Source organism: Saimiri boliviensis, chromosome 10 (assembly GCF_048565385.1).
Source record: "Saimiri boliviensis isolate mSaiBol1 chromosome 10, mSaiBol1.pri, whole genome shotgun sequence".
Classification (NCBI taxonomy): domain Eukaryota; kingdom Metazoa; phylum Chordata; class Mammalia; order Primates; family Cebidae; genus Saimiri; species Saimiri boliviensis.
The window spans coordinates 112,497,863-112,516,544 of record NC_133458.1 but is presented as its reverse complement, the minus strand read 5'-3'; the positions used below and the strand labels follow the sequence as shown (position 1 = coordinate 112,516,544).

The window sequence follows — 18,682 nt, the reverse complement described above, 5'->3', positions numbered from 1 at the left end:
AGGAGCAAAGCTGACCCATGCAGATTGGGCGGATCATTTAAGGTCAGAAGCTCAAGACCAGCCTGACCTGCATGGTGAAACCCTGTCGCAACTAAAATACAAAAATTAGCTGGGCATGGTGGTGGGTACCTGTAATCTCAGCTACTTAGGAGGCAGAAGCAGGAGAATCACTTGAACCCTGGAGGCAGAGGTTGCAGTGAGCCAAGATTGTGCCACTGCACTCCAGCCTGGCTGACAGTGAGATTCCCTCTCAAAAAAAAAAAAAAATACAAAAGTGATGAATGAAATGTCTGTCAGTGGTGACCCTTTTGCCTGTAGTGCTTGGCCCAGTACAGGGTGGCTTAGCCCTGTGTGCTGTGCCCTAAAACCTCATCGGAGCTGCTACCCTGATGGCATCTGCAGAAGGGCCTCAGGAATAATGTATGTGAGGGTGCACGATCCGCAGTGCCTGCAGCCTTCCTGGGGGAGGCCTGGCCTGGAAAGGCTCCTCTGATTACAGCTGATAGGAGCCCTAGATACCATGCTAGGGACAGACACCAGCAATCATGGGCACTGGCCTAGATTATTTGCACCTGGCTCTTGGGCCCTGCCACCTGCCAACCTGGACACCTGTCCAGGTACAGACCATGGGGAGCAAGAAGCTGACATCCAGGACCACTCGGCCGCGTGAAAGTGTTTAACCAGATGTTGAAGGTGGAGGAGGAGGCTGAGGGCTTGGCTAGTCGTGGGGTATCCTTCAGGCTCCCTGATAGTGGATAGGACTGAGAGTGTGTAGGGGCACTTGTCAGAAGTTCCTTGGACCCAAGATGCAGGTGTATTTAGTGTCTGGGACTGTTTTAAAGCCTATCCTTCTGTTTTAGGCAAGTGCTGTGGCACTGCCACAAATGTACCCACTGCCTGGGACTGAGGTGTGGAGGGGAGCCAAGGGCAAGGCCATGCTCTGAGCAGGTTGTCATTAGAGACACGGTGCGCTGGGGGCCCCGCAGTGGCCATGAGGGTGTGTCTGGGAGGGAGGAGGGCACCGAGGCTGAGAAGGGTCAGCATAGCACAGGCAGGTGCAGTTGCTTTCCCAGGCTGGGCCTGAGCATATGCCCTGTGGGGCCAGGCAATATAGGTGGTGGGTAGAGCCTGAGAACAGGATAAACCTGGCAGGGGGTTACTCCTTACTCCAAGCTAAGGGTTTGCTCTTAGCTTGGGCTGGGGATGTAGAAGGAAGGCCTGAGGGGTAACTGTCTCCATACCCAGGACAAAGTCCCCAAGCCTGGCCTGGCCCACAGGCACGTAGCACCTGGCCAGTCTGGGCTGGCATCTGGCTTCCCTGTCTCCATCTCAGCTCTGTGTCCTGGATTATGGGTTGTGTGGCCTCCGCTGGAGCCTCCTGGCCCCCATAGTGGCTGCCTACTGTATGTATCACCTTGCACCTTGCCTGCATTTGGTGCCAAGGCTAACATCCACACAGGCCTGCGTGCCATCTGTCTGCATAATTCACTGGGGTAGAGCCTGGCTCCGTGGTCACTGTGTGTCCTCAGTGTCCAGAATAGCCAATACAGGTGGCAGGACTGAGAGTGTGTAGGGGCACTGAGAGGTAGCAGGGGCAAAGAGAGACAGCAGGACAGCCAGAGGTCTTGGTCCTGGGGCTCCTTCCTGCCCAGAGGTTGCCCCTGGCCTCATCTTTAGCGGCCGCTGGGAGTGACTATAGAGGTCAGGGGAATTGGGGGCTGGGAGCCAGTTTCGGTTTCAGCATCCAGGGTGGTCAACCCTGGGCCCAGAAGACTTCAGAGGACCAGAGGAAGAGGTGGGGACAGCTGGCGGAGCTGTGATCTATGACTAGTGCCCTACCCGGGGTGGGTTCACTAGAGGGGCTCAGGATTGCCAGGGCCAGTTCAGGGCTCCATAGCACTACCTTCCATTGGAGGAGGGGCCAGGGAGGGGGCTTGAGTCTGTATTTTGGCATGGGAGGTCGGCAGGATTCCAGCTAAAGCACCCAGCTGCACTTGAAGCAATTTGTCCTGTTTTTCTTTTATTTGCAGTTTCCCGAGACAGAACAAAATAAGAATAATTTTTGTACACTTACAAGGCTCAGAAAGAAAAGACAATGAAACTCAGCAAAAAGAGAGAGGAGGGGAGGCCAGCCAGCCCCGTGGGCAGCCGACCCCTGCAGCGCTGGCCAGCGGCCGCCACCACCACACCGCGGACACCTAGCTAGCAGAGCGGTGTGGCTTGCTCTTTAGGGGTCATGCAAAAGAATTATCCCCCAGAAAAAAAATCCCCAAATTATCCCAGACAGGCAGCTCCGTGGAGGTGACAAGGTGAGGGGGAGAGGAGGGGAGGAGGCCCCAGGACGCCAGGGTGGCCGGCCGCTGGGCCACGCGCTGTCCGTGGTGAGCCCTGCCGCTGTCCCGTGGCCCAGGGAGCCACTGGTGCGGAGCCCGGCAGATGTTTACCCTGTGTTCGTGGATGGGGACAGCTGTCCTGGGCACAGCGTGGACGGAAGGTGGTGTCCACTCTGAGTGTTCATCGGTGGACAGTCCCCTTGGAGTTTAGGATCCTGTGTCCTGTTCCCCATTCTGTGCCCCTCCCTTGGCTCGATTTGTGGGGGAAGATAAAGAAAATCCTTGTTGAAAACGACGTGAATTGAAGGTGGGCAGGCACTGGGGCAGGAGCCCCTGACCCTCTGCAGTCAGGGCTCCTGACCGCTCCCACCCAACCTGGCTTCAGACCCACCCGCAGCCCCACCGTGCTCGGGCTTGTCCTGTCCCTGAGCCTCCCCATGGCACACACCATCACGAGGAGCCGGGGACCCACTGCCTCGAACCCGGGCAGCCGACGCTCAGGAGCACAAGGCTGGACCCCGCCCTCCATCCGCTGGTGTCCTGGGCCCTGTGCCCATGTGTTTCTGTCCCCAGCCCACCTTATCTTCATGGCTACATCCCTGGCCTAACTTAGAAGGTGCCCTCACACGCACTGCAGCCCACCAAGGCGCTGGCACACCTAACACTGCGGGCAGCACTGCCCTCACACCTCCCAGGTGCACTGGGCTGGCTCCCACCGTAGCCTTTTCTCCCTTCTGCTCCCAGCCCAGATTCCAAAGGCACTCCCACTTCAGCAGACCCCTGCATGGACCCTCGTCATGGCCCAGGAGCCCGGCAGCCACCACCTCTGACCTCACTCTGCCACTTGCTGCACCATCCGACCAAACCCCAAGCCCCAGACTCCCCCAGACTCCATCAGCAGGCAAATATGCCCAGACACAAAGCCTAGCCTCCCCTTCCAGCCTCAACTGGGGGCTCAGGAACTTGAGCGAGGCCAGCAGTCAAAAGTCTGCTCCCACCTGCATGGGGGCTGGGTGGGGCGGGATAGGGAAGAAGCCAAACAGGCCAGGGGGAGGACCAAGGGGTGGAAACAGGGTAGGGAGCTGCCAGTGCGTCTGCTGCTGGCCGGTGGAGAAGGGACAGATGCCTCACACACAGGAGGGAGGCCAGCCCAGGCAGAGTCCTCTCGCCACAGCTGGCTGCACTGGAGCTGTAGCCAACAGTGCTGTCTCTTGCCCGGCAAGAGGCCTGAAGCTAAACTGTGCCCCTCTTTGCACTTTATTCCTCCAGAAGGACCATAGCTGGAGCCCTGGGTCTGTGGGGGCATCTCTGATGGCCTTGGGGACGGGACTCCAGTCTCCTCAACACTCCAGGGGATGAGGGGCCAGCCTGGGCTCTGCCAAAGGGCTGTCTGTGCTGGGTGTGTGGGGATGCCGGGCTCGGAAAACCCACACCTAGCCCTTCAGGGGATGAAAGGAGGGGAAGGGAAAGCAGGAACAACAGCAACTCTCAGGCACGACTAGCGGGAAAGGAGGCAGCCCAGCGGGCCCCCACAGCCCCTCCCAAGAGACAGCTGACAGTCACGACAGCCAGCGAGCACACCACGTGGAGCCCATGCGTTGGCAGGAGGATGCAGACGCCTTAGGTGTGGGGTGTGTGCGTTACCTACAAACTAACACCGTTCAGCACGCGATGGGGGCCTGGCGGACAAGTTCATGTCCCAGTGGTCCCCCAGAGGGCCAGGAGCACAGACGGACACACGTGGAGCTTGGGTGGGAAGCGGCCCCACGAATGCCAGTGATTTTTACAGCTTTTTCCTTCCTTTAGTTTTTTTTTTGTTTTTTTTTTTTTTCATTTCATCTGATGTCAATTTTTTGTGTGTGGTTATCGTCGTCATCTTGGTTTTTTTGTTTTGTTTTGTTTTTAAACAAATCACATCTGGTCTTGTTTTTCTGCAGACACAGGCACCAGGGGAGGGAACGAGGCAGACACAAACATGCGACAGGCAGGCCGTGTGCCCGAGGGCAGTCGGGCTCCAAACACCAACTCTGTCCGGCGAAACCAGGGCGCAGCTCTGAAACGGGGCGGGTGGGTCAGCTCTTCAGCAGCCCCTCTCCCGTCCACCCCCAGGCTCTGCTGTCTGCCACGCGGCACCGCAGGGAGGTTTGAAGTTAACGTCCAGAAAAGGGCCCACTCAAGAGAGGGGTTCAAGGTGCCCAGCCCAATTACTACCATACCTGTAAAACTGGGCTCTGGGCCTGCTGCACCTGCCACCTGTGGAAGTCTGTCTGGGGCTCTAACAGTCCCCACAAACAGGGCACAGTGCCCAGGAGCGCGCTCCCTGGGGCCCATCCACCCGCAACCCACCCTGCTCTAGCCAGCGAGATGGCTCAGGCCCTCATCAGCTCCTCGGTCCTCTGGGGAGGCCCACCACACCCAGCCTGCTGTGGTCCCTCACATTGTTCCCGTGGCCTCACCAGGAAAGCTCAGGGTCACCCCAGGCGTGGTCTCTGCCACAGGCCCCACTGCTCCCCATTGCCTCCCCAGGCTGCAGCCGCTCACACCACGGCCACCCCTCTGCCCCAGCTGTCACTTGGGCCAGGGCACTCACCTTCACTGCAGCGGGGCCACGGGTGCACCCGAGCAGTGGAAGTGCACGTTCTGCCACTTGCCATCGCGGCGGTGCCACACGCGGGTCTCCTCAGACTGGCTGGTGCGGGGCCGGCCCTGCCCGTCGATGTACTGCGTGAGCCGGATGTAGGCGATGCAGGCGGCGTCCTCGCCGATGACGTGCACGTGCGGGTTCAGGATGGTCGTGTGGATCGGCTTGCTGTTCTTGGCCAGCACTGGGGATAGCAGTGCGGGGGTCTCAGGAGCCGTGGCTGCCCGGTGCCCACCTTCCACACCACCAGCCCGACCCCTTCCCTCTTAACTCCCCTTATTGGGGAGGCTCGGCTCTCCTGGGAGCCGCATGGGCCCTCCGAGAGTGAGATTCTGGGGGCCAGGTATGGCCTCTGTGGGTGGGTGGTGGGTGCTGGCCAACCCTGGGCACAGAGGGATAGGACTTCCATAGGCAGCCACCAGGCTGCCCCTGGGAAGGGTCGAGGGGCTTTCCTCAGGGCACCGCCCCCTCATGCCCTCCTCGGCTCCCTCACTCACGGTTCTCGAAGTAAAATCTGTGGAAGTCCATCCCTTCAACCAGGTTGCCCAGTGCTTCAGGCTCAAATGAGGTCAGCCCTGGGTCACAGATTTTCCTGGGGGCCAAATCCAAGTGAGGAGGGGCCCTGTGGACCCCCAACTTGGAGCAGGCCCCCACCCAGAGTCCCACATCTTTGTCCTGCACAACCCCCCCCCGCCCCGGGGACTCACGCGTAGGCCTCAAAGTCACCGTTGTTGACGGCCTCGATGAGCTGCTCTGTGGTCTTGATGATCTCCTGCTTCCGGGCTGTGGGGAGACACGGCCAGGTGACCATGGGCGCTGGCCCATTCCCCCTAGACCCCTCCACACAGCCCAGGGGCGGGCCTGGGGGGAGCAAGCTGCAGCCACTCCGTGTTCCTCCCGCTCCTCGCAGAAGAGATCCTCTCAGCCCTCCCCGCAGTGGCTTCCTCATTTCCAAGTGCAACAGCTTCCATCTTACTTAACTACAGTATTTGTGAATGACAGAAATGTTCTATCCACATTACAAAATGCCTGGAAAATGCACAAAGAGAGAAAAAAATGCCCAGAATCTACCCTGAGGTTGCCCTCCTGGCCCCACTCGCTGTCCGCTGCAGTCTCCCTCCTGCCCACCTGTGGGCCGGCCACTGGGCCCACCAGACCTCGCCCCATGCTTCCCTGCAGCTTCCCAGCCCCACCCTCCTCCCGAACCTTGGGCTCTTAGTGCTTCCTTCACCCAGCAGCTCTGGTGAGGGGCTGCTGAGTACAGTCACCAGGCAAGAAGGCAGAGACTGGCCTTGAAGGAGCCATCAGCAAGGCCACTCAGAGGCCAAGGAGGAGGAAGCAGCAGGGGGTGGCCAGGCCCAGTGGGGGCTGCAGGGTTCCCCAGACCAATGAATGACCAGGGGTGTCCCGGCAGAAGGAAGGGCAAGCTGATCTCTTGTTCCCCGCTTTCTCATAGGAGCTGCATCCTGCTGGCTCTACCTGCTTGCGGTCTGGGGCCCACATGCTACCCCTGCAGACACCCCTGTTTCCCCGCACGCCCATACCCAGGCTTCTCCAGGGAGTCTGCCTGTGGCTCCTGCCCACTCCCCTTGGCTTCCAACAGGCCCAGCCATGGTGGTCCTCACTGGCCTCCAGGATGCTCACCCACAGCCCGTGTTGCTGCTTTACCTACAGCTTATTTTCATTGTAAAATATTTTAAACATGTGGAAGTTGCAGAAAGAACAATAGAACCTACATTCTACAAATTCAAATCTTAATATGTTCCTATTCAGTTTAGATGCATTTAAAACAAATAAAGCACCACACCACACATACAGTTTGAAGATGCCCGTGTTCTCCTCAATCTTGCTTCATTCATTCTGTTCAGACAGATCTATCATCTTGAGTGAGCCATTTCTGCGAGGATATATATGCAGGCAAGCACACACATGCACACTCACACACAGAATGCATGCTCATCTATTCACATGAGTAACAGTAATTTCTCAAAGTAATTTGTCCATGGAAAAAACTCAAACCCCCAGAAGTGCACCGGAAGCAGGTTCTTGGGAACTCTCCCTGTGGGGGTCTCTGCACTCTCAGCACTGCGCTCTGTGACCCTCAGGCTGCTGCAGGCCACACCTGGGATGCTACCCTCAAACAGCTGCCTGCCCTGCAGGACACCATTTTCACCAAGAAGGCAGGCCCTGTGGTGTCGTTTCCACTCTTCCGCTGTGAGCGCTGCCTCCAATGGCCATACATGCGACCTGTCTGTGGTCTAAATTCCCAGAGGAGGAAATCCTTTTTTTTGAAATGGAGTCTCGCTTTGTCACCCAGGCTGGAGTGCAGTGGCATGATCTCAGCTCACTGCAACCTCCGCCTCCCGGGTTCAAGGGATTCTCCTTCCTCAGCCTCCCGAGTAGCTGGGACTACAGGCACCCACTACCACGCCTGGCTAATTTTTTGTGTGTATTTTTAGTAGAGATGAGGTTTCACCATGTTGACCAGGCTGGTCTTGAACTCCTGACCTCAAATGATTCCCCTGCCTCAGTCTCCCAAAGTGCTGGGATTACAAGCGTGAGCCATTACACCTGGCCAGAGGAGGGAATTTGAAGCACGCCCTGTGGTGGGGTTGCGTTCATCTCTCCCACCAGGCCTCTAGGAGCTCACCTCACCAGGGAGCCCACCTGGCAGCTGGACTGAGTCCACGAAGAAGGCGCTGCACACCCAGGTGTGCTCATGCATGTGTGTGAGTGCTGCCTGGGAATGCCTGTGCTGCACCTGTCTGCTCTGGGGCATGTCCCCTGCTGCACCATGACAGCAGGAGGAGCCGAGGGCACCTGAGGAGTGGGGTGAGCACATGTTCATGTATGTGATCATATGCATGTATATACACGTGATCGCTCGTGCCTGTGCATGTGTGGAAGCATGCATGCGTGCAGGCAGGTGTGCGTGGGAATGTGTGTGCATGAAGTGCATCCACGGGAATGAGCACCTGTGTGCAGGTGTGCGTGCAATGCCTGTGAGTGTACACAGGTCATGTGTGCCTGTGTTGTGTGGCGTGGGCACCCCTGGGTTGCCCCTATCTGGAAAGGCCCTCTCTCCGGACCCAGCTGCACTTCTGCTGCCAGCATGTGTCCCTTTCTTCCCTAACTTTCACTAGACCAAGTCATGGATGGTCCTCAGGGCAGTCTTGCTACAGAAGCTCAGTTCCCACCCACCTGATGGACCCTGGAAGCTGCTCCCCAGGAAGGTGGGCTACAGGCTCCAGAGGCCCCTTCCCCTCTAGTTCCTGCTGCAGCCACCACGAGTCCCTTTCCTGGCCCCACTCCACCTGCCCAGCTCCGGGAAGGCACAGGACTCTGTCCTAACACATGCCATGGCTGTTCCTGTCCTTGCCCATGGGCCCCAGGACAGTGGCATATGACACTTGAGGGCCCACCCCAGCTGCTACATTCCTGCCTCTTCTCCACCCTCTGCCTGGCACCTGCCTCTCCCCTGCCTCGTGCCCCCCTTTCACCTGTCCTTTCCTGGAGGTGGCCCCAAGCTTCAGGTCTGACCTCTCTTCCACCTGCAGCCAGTCCTCCCAGTAGCCCCTGAGCCGGACTGCACTAGCTGCTAGCTCTGTCCTTCTTGCATCGAGAGAGAAGTCTGGTGTCCACATGTCCCAAACACCTCCTGTCACTTAGTTAATCCCCCTTTCTAATGGACAGAGAGAGCTGCCCCTCCCACTCCACGGGGGTTCTCAGGCGCACAGCAGCACGCAGCTGGAATGGAGGAGAGAGTGACATTATTTCATGTGGTTTCCAGTCTGCTTGGTTCTATAGTTACCTTACACTGGTGGTAAGTGAAACTAATCTTCCATCTAATGAAGTAATATGCAGTGCTTTTAAACAAATTGTAATTAAAAAGGGAGTTGGTGGGAAAAGTGTGTAAACAGAAGAGGAGATGTGTGGTCAGAGTTCCGATCAAGAGTGGTAACCGTGCTGAAGGGTGGGAAGCAGGTCTGTTGTGAGAGCCACCCATCCATTCCACAGACAGGAAGCCGAGCCTGCCTCTGCCTTTTGGAACGGCGCTGCCCAGCCTGACCCAGCCCCCTCTCCACCTCCCCACGTAGCATATGGGCACTTTGGTGTCCTCGATACCCGGGCCCCTGAAGAAGGGCATGATCCTGGAGGGAGGGGAGGGAGGGGGTCCGACATGAAGGGGTGCCTGGGTGGGGAAGCCTGCTAGCTGAGGACAAGCTGTCCTGGCAGCTCTAGGCACAAAGGGGAGGCAGTGGCAGGGTCTGGGCTTGGAGGGACTGCCCATGCCAAGAGCCTCTGCAAGGTCAGGCCTTCCAGGTGCCCCAACGTGAAAGGGAGCCTCAAATTGCCTATGGTTCTCTTGGGGTGAGGTGGCAGGCCCAGGCAGGCCCAACGAATCTAGCTGGGGCCAGAGCGGGTTCTCATCCTGGCCTGGACTCCTGGGACCCCGGCTGGCCTCAAGCCCCATCTCTCAGAGCCAGAGGTGGCTGTGGGAGGGAGGGCAGCTGCCCAGGGATCAGGCTGGATTTCGTATAATCTGAGATTAGAGAGCGTGGGTGGGGAGAAGACAGCCTGAGGCAGGCTGGGGGACAACTGCCCTATTTACACAGCTGGTGGGTGCCTTCTGGAGGAACCAGGGGGCCCCTAATTGGCCTGTAGGATGGCCCAGAGCCCGCCACCTTCCGCCTGGGCCCAGGTGACCTCAGGGCAGTGCCCAGACTCTTCCTCTCCCCAAGTTCTGGAACGTCTCACCCACCCATCTCCCAGCCCTGCCCAGCCCCTCCCAGGAGGGGCACACAAATCTCCATCCTGCCCTACTCACAGCGCCTTCCTGCAGCCTCTGCCTCCCCAACCAAGCTCAGGGCAGACTCTGGAGGGGCAGGTCTGTGCTGTGGCCCCTAAAGGTGAGCCTGGGCACCGAGTCCTGAGCTGGCCACTTTGCACCCAGCCTGGACCCTGTCCTTAGAGGACTCACCCCCAGCTACTGCACAGACCTTGAAGGCAGGCTGCAGCCCTGGGGTGGGGTCATGACAATCTGATGGGGTGACCTTCCAGGCAGGCTCCTTTGGGCACATTCCTCCACTTCTGCACGGGCAGCAAGCCCTTAAAATCAGAGGAGCTGCTGTGGATGTGGCGGGTGTCGGGGGTTCTGACCATTCCCAGAAGCTCTGCTGTGCCCCCGCCCCAGATGCACGGCGACCCCTCCCCATGCTCCCCTCCTTGAGTTCTGGCCGCCCAGGCACCCTGACCCCATCACCATCAAGAACCTGGTCTCTCCCCTCAGCCGCTCGCCTCTCACCCCCTCAGTAAGACCCTGCTGGGGGCCCTCGACCAACCACAGAACGTTCAGGGGGTGAGTGCCCCTCCAGAGGCTGCCCCCACCCTCTCTGGCACTGGGTGAATCCAGTGCCCCTTTGAGCCTGCAGGATGCATCCCCCTCTCGGGCTGCTGCTTCCACTCTCCTCGGCCCCGGTCGCCTGCAGCAGCCCCCAGGCCCGGTCTGCAGATGGGATGAGGGCACGCAGACCCTACCTGTTCCTCAGGTACTCACCCAGCCACTGCCCTGCCATGCCGAGCCCTTGGCCCAGCAGCCTCTTCTCTGAGAGCATCTCTGTACCACCCCCAGCCTGGTGTCTCCCCACAGGTGGGGGTGGCGGCAGCCCTGGGATGTCATCCATCCCTGTAAGCGATACTGTGGGCAGTCAGCAGACAGGCCGGGAGGTGGCCCAGCCTGGCTCCTCCCTGGCCAGAGAGGCCGCCCAGCCCAGCCTGTGCTTCCCGTCCCGCCCGCTCTGCTTCAGCTTGGCCCTGGCTGCCCCACAGATCTGCACCCTCCGATCCCCACCTGCTCCCTGCTGTCTGGACTTGGGCAGCTCGAATGCCAGAGTGCCTCGGGCTGGGACTGACACTTTTCTCTCCCTGCCCGGCAGGTCCACCTCGACACAAACTGGCAGCTCCCGACGTGCCAGCCCTTGCCACACGCTTGGACCCTCTGCTGCCCATTCCCCTCCCATCAGGAAAAACTATGGATCTCAGGGTCAAGAGTGCTGGGGTCCGCAACGAACCTGCTCTTTCAGACACTCTTCCTACACACAGGTGTCACACACGCTTCATAACCATAATCTCCGTTTTCAGAGACTCAGTGGCACCTTCATGTGCTTCAAAGCCATTCCCTGGGACCCAGCAGAGGGATCCTGCGCCCCCGCCCTCCCCTGCAAGCTGGCCCTTCCCAGAGCACCACCGCCGGCTCACACGCCCTGAGCCCCTCCGGGCAGCCGCTGCCAGGGCCACTCAAGGTGCTACTTACACGGGGCGGGCAGGGGGCCAGGGAGAGACGGAGATGGGCAGGGCGGGGGCCCCACTGGTGAGGGGCCCTCGGCTTCTGGGGTCCCTGAGCCCCTCCTCACAGAGTTCAGGATGTCAGAGATCCTGGGGGCTGGGGTGGAACAGATCAGACATAAACACAAGGCAGGCACGGGGTCACACAGGAGAGAAACCCATGGGCAGACAGCCAAGCCAGAGAGTGGTGGGCACAGAGGGAGTCAGGGGGATGGGGCATGAGGGGACAGAGGGAGGATAGAGGGTGTGGAGGGAAGAGGGTGGACATGGGAAGACAGAGGGGATGTGGGGAACAGAGGGAAGCTTAGAGGACAGGGGGGAGCTTGGGGGACAGAGGGGAATGTGGGGGGACAGAGTGGGGTATATGGGGCAGAGTGGGGTGTGAGGGACAGAAGGGGTGAGGGGACCAAGGGTGATGTGGGGACAGAGGGGGATGTGGGGGGACAGAGGGGGATGTGGGGGGACAGAGGGGGATGTGGGGTGACAGAGGGGGATGTGGAGTATGGAAGGATGTGGGGGAATGGAAGGGATGTAGGGGGACAGAGGGGAATGTGGGGGACGGGAGAGGGTGTGGGGGGCAGGGGAGGGTGTGGGGGACAGAAGGGAATATGGGGAGGAAAACGGAAACTCGAGGGAAAGAGGGGGAATTTGGGGGACAGAGGGGATGTCAGGAAAGAGGGGGTACTTAGGGGGACGGAGAGGGATGTGGGGGTTGAGGGGTTGTAGTAGGGACCAAGGGGACAAGGGGGGGCACAGGAGACATGGGGACAGAGGGTGCTGCTGGGGACAGCATGGTGCACGGGGAGGAGGCTGCAGGACTGGAGGCAGATGCTCTTGCTGTTGGGTGGGGTGGGCTGAAGCTGCTGTGGGCAGAGGGCACCCTGCAGGGAGAGGCCGCTGGTCAGCAAAAGCTGTCAGGTAAGTGGTCCTTGAGGAGCGCTGGGCGGAGTTACAGGGAGAGGCGGGAGTCGCTGTGGCACAGAAGAGGCCAGGCTGGGCCCTGTGAGGACAGCCCAGGTCAGCGGAGGCCAGGCCTGTGATTCTCCATGATAGCCCGTTGGCGAGCTGCAGTGACCCTGGCCGGGGTTCCAGTTCTGGCACCTTCCTCAGCCCCTTAGACTGATGCAGGGCGCTCAGGGGTTGGGGTTACATCAGGAAACAGGGTGGCCCTGAGTGCAGGCTCCTGGGCACCATGGGCAGGGCCCCTGGGTGGGTGTATAGTCTGTGGGGCTGGGACAGTGGTCAACAGAGAGGGCTTAGGGGGCTAGGGGGCCTCAGAGGGGCCAGGGCGGCCCCAGGCTGGGACATACCCTTTTGGGAGGGTCCTGGGGCTGGACAGCGAGCAGGGAGTGGCAGTGGGAACAGGAGCCGTGGAGGGAGCTGGGCCCTGAGGGTGAAGCCAGGAGCGGCCCTGCTGGTTAGCGGGCGAGCCCACGGAAGCCCCGCCAGGGCAGGGTAGCTGGGCCGTGCACGCAGGTGGGAAGCTGCTGAGCGCCGGCCATTCGCAGGGAGCTGTCCGCAGCAGAGGCGGCGGGCCTGGGGCCGCTACTTACACGGGGCGGGCAGGGGGCCTAGGAGAGCTGGAGACAGGCAGGGCGGAGGCCCCGCTGAGAGGGGGCCCTCGGCTTCTGGGGTTCCTGAGCCCCTTCTCACAGAGTTCAGGATGTCAGAGATCCTGGGGGCTGGGGTGGAACAGACGAGACGTGAACATGAGGCAGACAGACATACGAGGAGGTGAGGGGCGGAGGAGGGCAGGGGAGGGGTCCCGTGTCCGAGACCCCTTGGACTCTGGGGTCAGGCCCCAAATCAGAGCTGCCTCAACAGCAAGAAATTCCCCTGAGCTGAGGTGGAGTGAGGCCTGGGCCAGCCTTGAAGACTGGAATTGAAGCCTGAGCCTCTGGGACCTCCCATCCTGCCCAGCAGCCTTGGGCAGCAAAGTGCTCCAGGACCTGCCTCACAGAGGTGGGGCTCGCTGGGTTGAGGCCACCCTGGGAGGCCCCAGCGAGGGGTTGTGGGTCCATGAGGCAGGAGCCAGGGTCCAAGCTTAGCCTGTCCTTGGCTCTGGAGCAGTCCCTCTAGGTGGTTGCCAGCCCTCCAACCTGACCCCCACAGCAGCAGGGCCCAGGCTACTTACATTGGGCTGGCAGGGGGCTAAAGGGAGCCGGAGATGGGCAGGGCAGGGGCCCCTCAGCTTCTGGGGCTCCTGAGCCCCTCCTCACTGAGCTCAGGATGTCGGGGACTCTGGGGGCTGAGGCAGAACAGGTGAGGCAGGCAGGTGGGCAGGGGCGTCCGCAGGAAAAGAAGACAACTGGAGAAGGACAGGGGAGGCCAGGAGGGAGGGCGGGGTGACAGCTGGATACCTGGGATGGCCACCCTGTAGGGGTCCTGGGCCTGCAGTGGCCACAGCAGGTATGTGAGGGCTGAAGGAGCCAATACGGGGCAGTGCCAGAGCCAGAGCCAGCAGAGGCCAGAGCGGCATAAGCCAGTGCAGGCCGGCACGGAGTCAGAGGCCACCCTGCCACCCTAGTGCTGTGACCACCCCTGGCCAGAGCCAGCAGAGGCCAGGACCATGGAGAGGGAGTGACAGTTATTGGGGGGCATGATGGCCACTGGGCCTGACTGGACTCTGTACCAGTCTCTGGGCAGCCTGGCAGGGCTTCTTTCTGCACCAGGTGGGGTGGGGGTGTCTGCCTCCACCTCGACAGGCTGTGCAGTCTCAGATCTGAGCCACGTTGCTGGTTTCTGGGTGTCTCTTTGTCTCCCCTGCAGGCTCCAGGCTGCCCCCCACCCCAGGTCCCCTCCCTCACTGCTCAGCGCCCCACCAGGCTGAGGGTGACGGCAGAACCTCTAGACAGCCTCCATGCTGTTGCCTTTCGGGCCTGTTCCAGTCTGCAGGGGAAACACACTAACACCCACTCTCCAGCGTCCAGGGCCCGAAGTCCCGTGCTCATCTCTGCTTGGGGACAGCATCACAGCTGTGTAGGGTGGGCTTTGGACAGGTGAGACGTTTTCTCCCCTAAACTGGCAGAGTGGCTGACTCTTGTGGGGCACTGGGGCAGCCCTGAAGGCAGGTCAGGGCTTATCTAGGTGACCGTGTAAGTGACGAGGGTCAGGAGCCAGAGCCAGCAGAGGCCAGGGCGGCACAGGCCAGTGGATGGTCTGGAGGCGGCGGACTCCGTGGAGCATGCGCCAGTGCCGGGTGTCCTGGGGTCCTCTTGAGGAACACACAAGACATTGACCTGGGTGAGCATGAGCATGGGAGAGGCCCCGGAATTGCTGTGCGGCAGAAGCCCACCTCAGGAGGCCACTCCTGGCTCAGCAAAGGCAAACCCAGAAAGGCCCACCTAGCTGCCTGGCCACTCGGCAAGCACACGCTGGACGGAAACGCAAGCTTAAGGAGCTTTAAGACAAGGACAGCGTCTTGGAATAAATTTTACCTGTGAACCTCTTCCCCGTGAGGGTCCTGGTATGAGAACCTATCCCCAAGAAAAGCTGTGGCTTCCTCACTTGAACTCGGAGACCGAGAGTACCTGGCTGCTGGTAGTGTCTGCCACGCTTCCCACCCTCTGGGCAGGCCTGACACCCAGGCTCTGGGACGGGATAGCAGCTGCAGGGCCCCCGAGTCCCCCGAACACCCGCACACACCCGGCATCACAGGAGAGCTGACCCTGCCTGAGTGCCACCCGCCTCAAGGAGCAGCCCAGCAGCACCACGGCCGCTGGGGACAAGGACTCTAGTGCAGGTACCTTTAGCGTCTTCATCCTCTATGGTGGTGTTGGCACTGTCGGAAGACTCCTGAGGAAACATGGGAGGCAGCGGGTCAGGATGTGGCCAAGGATAGATGGGATGTGGCTGAGGGCAGGTGGACAGGGCTGGGACTGTGTCGGGACCAGCCCAGATGCTGAGGCTGACCTCTGTCCCGGCTGCTTCGGCCGGGCCTAAAGGCCAGCTCTGTGGATCTCATGCGGCAGCAACCAGAGAAGACACCCAGCTCTGTGCTGGTCCCTGGGACAGCGCCCCTCACCAGGGTGCACTCTCACTGCAGCTGGCACAGGCTGGCACGGAGCCAGAGGCCAGCCCTGCCACCCTAGAGCTGTGGCCACCCTGCATCCCCAACACACGAGGGCTCCACTTCTCCCAGCAAGATGCGCCCAGCAGAGACTGGTAATGCTCAGCTGACTCTTTAACAAGAGAGGAAAACGGGCTTTTTGAAATTCCAAGACGTAAGACACAATGGGATTGGCTGGTTCCGGATCAAGCAGCCACCGGTGTAATCCAAAAGACAGGGTGAGGCGTTCCCAGGAGCTCTGCAGAGCCGCACAGGGCTCCAAGCACCTCGGCCTGGCCCCAGGGAGAGCACACCTGCCACCCACATTCCCTCAGCGCCACCTGCCCCACTGGGACTGGATGTCCAGCCAGGCCCCGGCCTCACCTCTCAGGTGGCCTTACAGGGCAGAGGTGGCCCCAGCCTCTCCCACCCTACTCCAGGGCTGCTGCCCTTCAAAAGACCACCCTCCAGGTCCCCAGGAGGCCTGCTCTGCTCCTCAGAGAAAACATCTTACAAGGTCCCTGGGGAACCTCCCTCTGGTTTGGACTCTGCCTGGACAGTGCTCAGGGCCCTAGACCAGAACTACGGATCTTCAGGTACAGGGGCAAGTTCCCACAGCCTAGAGGTTGTGTAAGGGTCCTGTAGAGAACATGACCCACCCCAGACACACATGGGTCCCAGGGACACCTGTCCCCACCTGACAGGTGGGAAGAACGCCCAGGCCCTGGCTGCCTAGAACCATGGGTGCCTCTTGGACCCCCTGGCCCCTGCCGTGGAGAAAGATGTCTTCTGATGATGGACTGGGTGGTGGCACTGGCCAGAGGAAGTGGGGGTCCCCACGGAGGCACTCTGGGGGCTCTGTAAGGAGCCTAGGCCTAGTGGGGAGCTGGGCTGGAGGGCCTTGTTGGGTATAACGGTGCTGTTTTGGAAGTCTCTGAAATGGCTTGGGTGCTGGCCCCAACCCTCCCACCACCCCAGAGAGCCAGCCCCTTCCCTGGCCCCAGAGTGATGATGCCGATGCGATGGGAGCCGATGGGCAGAGCAGAGAGGGGGGCAGAGGAGGGAGGGTCTGCTCAGCAAGAAGCACTGGGGGCCGCAGGGGGAGGAGGGTGGAGGATAGCCAGGAGAGGCAAGGACAGAGCTCCTGAGATGCAGGCTCTGCTCCAGACCTCAGGGAGCCCCGGCTCCCTGCCTGCAGTAGGTGGGACACTGGGAGCCCTGGTCTGAGCGTGCTGGCCACATGGGGACCAGGCGCAACTGTGCCAAGCACCTCTAGGGGCGCACTTGGGGCCTGAGCCAGTCTGTCCTGTTGCCCACGAAGACGGACTGAGGCCCTGCCCTGCTATGGGGAGGGGCGGCCAGGGCCACGGCACATCTGCCCTCCACTCTGGCACAAATGCTGCCCCAGACCTCTCTCCTGGCCTGGAGCCTCCTGCCTGGGGAAAGCGGGAGGAAGAAAGTGGGGCAGTACCTTAATCCCGTCCACTGGGTTATGGATGACGGTGGTTTGAGGCTCCTACAGAAGAAGGAAGACAGAGGAAGGAAAGAGGGAAAGTGAGAAGAGGAGGAAGCAGAGACCACCAGGAGGGGAACAGGGAGACAAAGGAGGCGTGGGTGGCCAGAGCCTGCGAGAAAGAAGTGCAGCGCAGAGTGGGGGACAGGGATGGAGGCGGCGTGGAGCAGCTGGGAGGAGCCTGGATCAGCTGGCAGGATGGAACAGACAGGAACTCTGTCCAGGTTGGCGGAGGTGCTGCCGTCCAGGGCGGGAGATGGACTGCGTGGGGCCCCAACAAGCTGCACGATGCATGTGGGCGCCAGAGAAGCCAGGCTCGGCCTTGGGGAGCTCTCCCCACCCTTTGCTGCCTGAACCCGAGCCCCAGCATGGTGGGGGGCACAGGTTTGGAGATGTCATGGGGGTGGGAGTGGCACATGGATGGACAGGGTCCGAGATGGGGCTGGCTGTGAGGCCGGCACGTGGGCTGCCCTGGCTGCTGGGAGGTCCTAGGTAGGCTGGCATCAGGCCACCCTCTGGCCATGGCCTGGCTGCTCTGAGCAGCTCGCCCCGCCCAGGACTGCCGTCCTCTGCTGGGGCTTAGGGTGGCCATTTGGTAAACCCAGCATTCCCGTGGGCAGTCTGGGGCTGGCTCCCGAAGCCTGGCCTGGGGTTCTCAGGGGACACCAAGCCTGCTTCCAGTAAATCTGGGAATCTACGGGCCAGCAAGCCCCGAAGCTCTTAGGACAACAGAGGGGACACAACACAGTGCCCCAGCAGGAAGGCCAGCACCCACCAGCCACAACTTCACATCCTTGGGAGCACTGCTGTAGGGTTCACCTGTAGGAGCCCCAGAGTGAGGGCAGTGAGGGGCGCTGTCGGAGCGGAGCGTGGTGGGGGCCCCTCCCCTCCCCGGCAGGGAACCCCTAAGCCCTGCCTCTCAGGCAGCCACAGAGCAGCACAGGTGTGCTAGCTCCTGAGGGAGCACAGACGCCACAGCAAGCCCCCTCTTGGCTGCCACCGGCCTAGACACCTCCCGACTGCACCAGTGTGGCCCCATTTCCCCACGAGCCGTGGAATGTGCCACTCTGGGCTGTTCCCCCTGCAGAGCCTGGCCCAGCCCCCGAAAGCCAGACCCTGGGAGTGGTCTGTGGGTCGGCCTGTTGAGGCATGGCGGTGTGCACCTATAGTCCTAGCTACTCAGGAGCCTGAGGCAGGAGGATCCCATGGGCCCAGGAGTTCAAGGCCATAGTGAGGAGTTCAAGGAGAAGCTGAGGGTGCAGTCCTGTTGGGGGAGAGGGTGTCCTCTGCCTCACTGACTTCCTGAAGTACTCCTGGAGAAACACCCACAAGTCAACATGGGTGGGAGGCGGGGCCTCTGCCCTGCACCCCAACATCTGTGGGTCTCAGCCAGGGGTTCCCTAGAGCAGCCCTAAGCCTGTCTGAATTGGAGACCCCCACCCCCCCACAGTGGCAGGGGCCAGGTGTGTGTGTCAGACAGGCCAGGCAGGGCCAGACCCCACCTTCACCGGGCCCCCTCTGACCATCAGCAGTCACACAGCCAGGGGTGTGGGAGGGGCTGAGAGGCAGAGATTGAGGAGCTCAGTACCAGGGCGGCAGGAGGAAGCGTCCCTTTGGGGCTGGTGGCGGCTGCACTGTTTTTGGTGCTATTCGTCTGGGGCTGCGGAGAGAGGGAAGAGGAGGCCTTAGGTGGGAGAAGCCCCTCGCTCGCCATTCCCCTTCCCGTGTCTGCCAGGGCGTGGAGGGAGGGGAACTCCAGAGTGGGAGCCCCAAGGAGTGGGGGTGAAGCCGCAAGCTCTGGG

The 18,682-nt window shown here is 60.9% G+C and overlaps 2 protein-coding genes across 24 annotated transcripts in view; one reads left to right on the top strand and one right to left on the bottom strand.

The window, feature by feature from the left end:
* Positions 1-1,999: 1,999 nt before the first annotated feature.
* Positions 2,000-18,682, bottom strand: part of CAMK2B (calcium/calmodulin dependent protein kinase II beta) — a 108,642-nt gene continuing 91,959 nt past the window's right edge. For 3 of the 23 annotated variants that reach the window (XM_039462130.2, XM_074379750.1, XM_039462128.2), the window contains 10 exons: positions 18,469-18,540; positions 16,839-16,883; positions 15,066-15,114; positions 13,454-13,567; positions 12,873-13,001; positions 11,288-11,416; positions 5,682-5,757; positions 5,472-5,566; positions 4,924-5,158; positions 2,000-4,386 (listed from right to left, as the gene is read on the bottom strand). In XM_039462130.2, the coding sequence (XP_039318064.1) occupies positions 4,926-5,158; positions 5,472-5,566; positions 5,682-5,757; positions 11,288-11,416; positions 12,873-13,001; positions 13,454-13,567; positions 15,066-15,114; positions 16,839-16,883; positions 18,469-18,540 (942 nt within the window). In that variant the 3' untranslated portion in view covers positions 2,000-4,386; positions 4,924-4,925. The remainder of the gene's footprint in view (positions 4,387-4,923; positions 5,159-5,471; positions 5,567-5,681; positions 5,758-11,287; positions 11,417-12,872; positions 13,002-13,453; positions 13,568-15,065; positions 15,115-16,838; positions 16,884-18,468; positions 18,541-18,682) is intronic. The other 20 variants (XM_039462132.2, XM_074379754.1, XM_039462131.2 and 17 more) reach the window with 7 other exon arrangements.
* OGDH (oxoglutarate dehydrogenase) overlaps positions 12,902-18,682 on the top strand; it is a 471,568-nt gene continuing 465,787 nt past the window's right edge. Inside the window, exon 1 of the mRNA XM_074379746.1 lies at positions 12,902-12,909. The gene's annotated coding sequence lies outside the window, so the exon portion shown is untranslated. The remainder of the gene's footprint in view (positions 12,910-18,682) is intronic.